This window comes from Crocodylus porosus, unplaced genomic scaffold (assembly GCF_001723895.1).
Source record: "Crocodylus porosus isolate Cpor-Errol unplaced genomic scaffold, CroPor_comp1, whole genome shotgun sequence".
Classification (NCBI taxonomy): Eukaryota; Metazoa; Chordata; order Crocodylia; family Crocodylidae; genus Crocodylus; species Crocodylus porosus.
In genome coordinates, this window is record NW_017728943.1 from 81098161 (window position 1) to 81102703 (window position 4543).

Genomic DNA, 4543 nt, shown 5'->3' on the forward strand with positions numbered 1-4543 from the left:
GGAGATTCCCTCTGGAGGCAGGCAGTTCATTGATCATGAGTTTCAAGAGAGAGCAAGTTTCAGATGGTCCAGCTTCTCTCTAAGTTTTCATTATGGCTACTGCCCCTCCTCCTGGGCAGTCCTTAACGTGCATAGAACTTATGACCTCATTTACCTGGTCCAATAGAGGCCAGCACCTGTTGGCTGCTAGCCAGCCAATTTGAAATGCATTACTGGTTGCTGGGTACATTGGCAGGGTCTCTAGCCCCCTCCCAGTCAGGTTGGCATTACTTAGAACAGGGGCGGGCAGTTATTTCGGATGGAGGGCCACTTACTGAGTTTTGGCAAACCATTGAGGGCTGCATGACAGGCAGCCAGGGGCAGATAAATACTAATTTTCTAAATTTTTTAGGGGCCCTGTGGGCCGGATAGAATGGCCTGGCAGGCCGCATCCTGCCCCTGGGTTGCATTTTGCCCACCCCTGGCTTAGAACAGTAGGGAGCATAAGCCTATCACCCAAGTATGTGATGCCAGTCATGTAGGCAGAGGGAGCAGGTTTCCCCCCTCCCTCAGGAATGTATCCAGCTCAGGTTATAACTCAGGGTCACCTGAGAGAGGGGGCAGAGGAATCTGCCCTTTGCAGTGACCATGTTAACCAAATTGTCACACAGCAGAGTTTTTGGGGAGAGACAGAGGTGGCATTCTGCCACACCAGGTACCATCCAGAGTGCCGGCACAGTGCTAGAGTGGGTATCTGATGCATGGTCTCCTTGGGATTTGCCAAGCATCCTCCCCCTACAAGGAATAATAAGCCATCTGGTATGCTGGAGAAATGCAGTTTATAGAACACAGGCTCGTACGTGGGTTGGGTGAAAACCAATGACATTTTAATTAAAATGCATTTTTCTTGTTAAACTAGACCTATTTTAAGAATAAGTTTGAAATTAGGGCAACCTATGTGAGGGCCTAAACTTGACATAATATGTGAAGTCACTTAGATTTAAAAAAACAGTATCCAAGCAGAGCATTGTTGTTGCTGATGTTTTAGCAAAGTCAATCCCCCTTACTACTATGGAAAGTCACTGCAACCAGAGCACTTGCACTTATGGTTTGCTGAAGTGACAAACCAGCTTCTGGCAGCTGCAGCCATTTCTACAGATGTAAAAATAACTTGTTTCTTTTTCATTTCATTCTGTTCAGTTTTGTCCAGTTCAAGAACTAGCTCCTTTAAAGTTGCTAAAACACTTGAAAAAGGAGGAAGGCATGTTTGTTTGTTTTTCTTCCAGCCTATCAATACAAAAACCTAGAGTTGAGAGGCTGACTTGCGTGTTCTAAAATCCTGGAGGCCTTGGTGACTAGAAACAATTGGTTAATTCCCTAAATAAAGTTAAAGCATCCTTTGTCTAAAACATTTCAGTAAAATGTTTTTCTTATGTCCATACCACTTTTAATGTTGTGTTGTTACTTAGTTACATAGAAGTACTGGGTTTGCTTTCTATCTTTCTAATTGAATTCCATTTTTTGTCCAAAACCAGCTTGACAAATATTGGGGGAAAATAAATGATCTAGTAAATAAAAAACGTACCATTCCCTAACAGTATAAAGCAGGGGTGGGAAATTATTTGAGCCTGCAGGTCACATAGGCAGTTTTGGGGAGCTGTCATGGGTAGATAGCCTCTCTTTCCCCACGCCCCACAACAGCCTGGAGCCCAGGTACCCTGTAGCTCTTCACTGCCACCAGTGCCCAGCAACAGTTAAAATTTGTGATTTAAATCAGTCCACTCTGGACATACACCTACTGTAGTGATTCTCAACTTTTTTAGACTCAAGGTGCCCCTGCATAACTTCTATGAACAAGTGGCACCCAGTTTCAAAAACATATTTGAGTGCTTACCTTCCTGTAGAGGGGCTGGCAGGGGAGCTGGGGGTTTGTTCAAGCAGGGACAAGCCTGAGCCTGTATTTATTTGCTTAATTTATAGGCTTGTTTTCTCACACCTCACTTATCTCATCACTTCACAACACACTTCAAAGGATCTGGTGGCACCCAAGGGTACCGCCGCACCCTGGTTAGGATCACTGATCTACTGTCTCTGAACTCCACCTGAGACCAAACATGCAAAGTAGATCATGTGCCTGTCCATGGTAGCTCCATAGTGGTGGTTGAGCTGAGAGTTAAGGGTTGGTGTTATCCTATGAAGTAAAAAATTGTGTTAGATGTCATCTCTGCATTTCTGTTGAAGATGTGCACCAAGCCTATTGCTGACAATCAGAACGGGTATGTGGGTGCTAGGTATAGTAAAAATGGTTCAGAGAACCCTGTTTTTGTGGGCTGGGGTGGGTAGGCTTTGTTCTTAAGTAATTTTAATTAGCTTTTTAACATTTTTACCCAGGGCACTCAATTTGTCTTAAGAGAAACCTGCCATTGTTGTAGTAGGCCACTAGATGTCACTGCTACTTTATGTAGAGTTTAATGTTGCTTTAGAACGGCTGGTGATCACTGGAAAGAGTGAATTTGGGCCCTAGAGGTAGGGGGTGATGTCAGTGTTTTATCCTCAGACATACTGTATTTCTCCTGCTCTCAGACCCTTGTCAGGAATCTATACTGATTGGGGGGCTCATAAGTGGGGCCCATCATCACAAAACTGCCCTTGAGCATACAGCTCATTGCTGCCAGACCACTTTGTGTGCTTCCCGTCCACAGTTAACAAGTGGGACCTTCCGTCTTTGTGTACACTGCAGTCTGAATGGGTGTGGGGTGTAGACAGGCTGCAGGGTGACCTGTAGAACCCACCTGCACTCCCATGGGAAGGCAGAGAAGTGTTGGTGGCTGGAGCCCATTCCTGATCCAGTCTTGCCTTCTGCAGTGTTCAGCCCTTGTCAGGCCACCATTCTGATGCTCTACAAGGACCGATCTCTACAGAAAGAAGTTGGAGCAGGGCAGCGCTGTGGTGTCATCTTGGATAGGACCAGCTTCTATGCGGAGCAGGGCGGGCAGGCACACGATCAGGGCTACCTGATGCTTCTGGGACAGCAGGTGAGGCTCTCTGTGGTCCAAGCTTGAAATTAAGGCTGGTTAGACTCCCCAGAGTGGTGTTCCCCTCTTCATTGTACCAGGTTGCTTGCTAGAGTCCTCCTGCCTGTTGTTTTCAGGCTCTTCCTCTTCTGCCAGCCACTTGGTGAGCTGGGCACTTAGGATGCACAGTGGCTTAGTATCTGGGGGGAAGCCCAGTGATTTGTGGAGCAGTGGATGGTTTGGGGAGATGATGGGCTGAGCTGAGTATGTCTCAGCCTTTTCCATTCTGTTTGTCTCCCTTTTTTGCCCCTCTTTGCAATGCCAGTTGTCAGGGAGGCTCAACATCCCTTCTTCTCCATCATGCTGCCCTCTTCCCTAGCTGGGCCACCATATGGAAACGTTGAGCAGTCATCAAATAAGCATGGGCTCAGCAACTTCTGCAGAGCCAGCCCTAGAGAAACAGAGGTGGTTGCCCAACCTGCGTCTTGCTTCCTCTTCTGTCCTCTTCTTTTCTTCTCAGAGGCTCTGGGGAGAATCCCCACACCCCTCTCCAAAATATGTGCTCTTTTAGAAAATTGGTTTCTTCCACCACATCAAGAGGCTGAAAGGCAAAGACCACAGGTTCTTTGGAGTGGACTCCTACCATAAATGTAGACTCTATTATTGTGCTGTAAAGTGGGCTGGGATATGGTATATAAGCCTCTGCTAACCTGTGGTATCGCACCTTTCCCTGCTTCCCTGAACCCTGGGAATCACCCATGGGTCACAGATGCTTCTAGCCCAAGAGGACTGGCTGGATTCAACAGGCTGTATGTCTACTTCTCCCTAATGAACCAGAGAGGGCACCACTGAGTAACAAGAATCCCTTACAGCTCAGGCCCTTAGGTCAGCCCAGTGGTCCCCTACGTGTCGGGTGAGTTTGGGGTTTCAGTCATGGTCTCAAAAACTTAGCACCATGACTGGTGCTAATCTCCCTGCTCATGGGCAGCCTCTACACAGAAGCCACAGACCAAGTAAACCAAGGGCTGAGTCACAGTTGTGGTAAGAATAGGATGATGCTTGTAGGGGGCTTGTCCTTCCTCTTCCCATCCTACACTTGCTTTGGGGATAATCCAGGGGGATTCTGTGCTCCAGGGCTATCAGGTAGATGCTCTGCCAGCCACTGAACTTGCCTTGCCTTGCTGTGCTACCATGGAGGCCTGAGGCAAGGAGAGTTTTGTGCATACTTATCTGTCACTCTGTCTTGCTCTGTTCTGAGGATGTGCTGTTCCCAGTGGAGTCAGTCCAGCTCTCCGGTGGCTACGTTGTCCATGAGGTAACAGTCCTGGAGACCCTGCGGGCTGGAGATCAAGTGCAGCTCTTTGTGGATGAGGTAATGAGTTGCTGGTCTTCACCCTTTCTTGGTCTTGCTTCGGGGTGAAGTGCTTAGCAAAATGAGAACGCAAAGCTGCTGCTCCAGTAGGGCTCTCGCATCCCCTGCTCCTCATGTTTGGAAATGGGCCTTTCCCCCTTTTGAACGTAGGTTCTTGGACGGAGTGCAGGACCTCCAT

General features: G+C 47.8%; 1 protein-coding gene across 1 annotated transcript in view; it reads left to right on the forward strand.

The window, feature by feature from the left end:
* AARS2 (alanyl-tRNA synthetase 2, mitochondrial) overlaps positions 1-4543 on the forward strand; it is a 32623-nt gene that overhangs the window by 19052 nt on the left and 9028 nt on the right. The window contains exons 12-13 of the mRNA XM_019549640.1: positions 2845-3014; positions 4252-4365. Coding sequence (XP_019405185.1) covers positions 2845-3014; positions 4252-4365 — 284 coding nt within the window. The remainder of the gene's footprint in view (positions 1-2844; positions 3015-4251; positions 4366-4543) is intronic.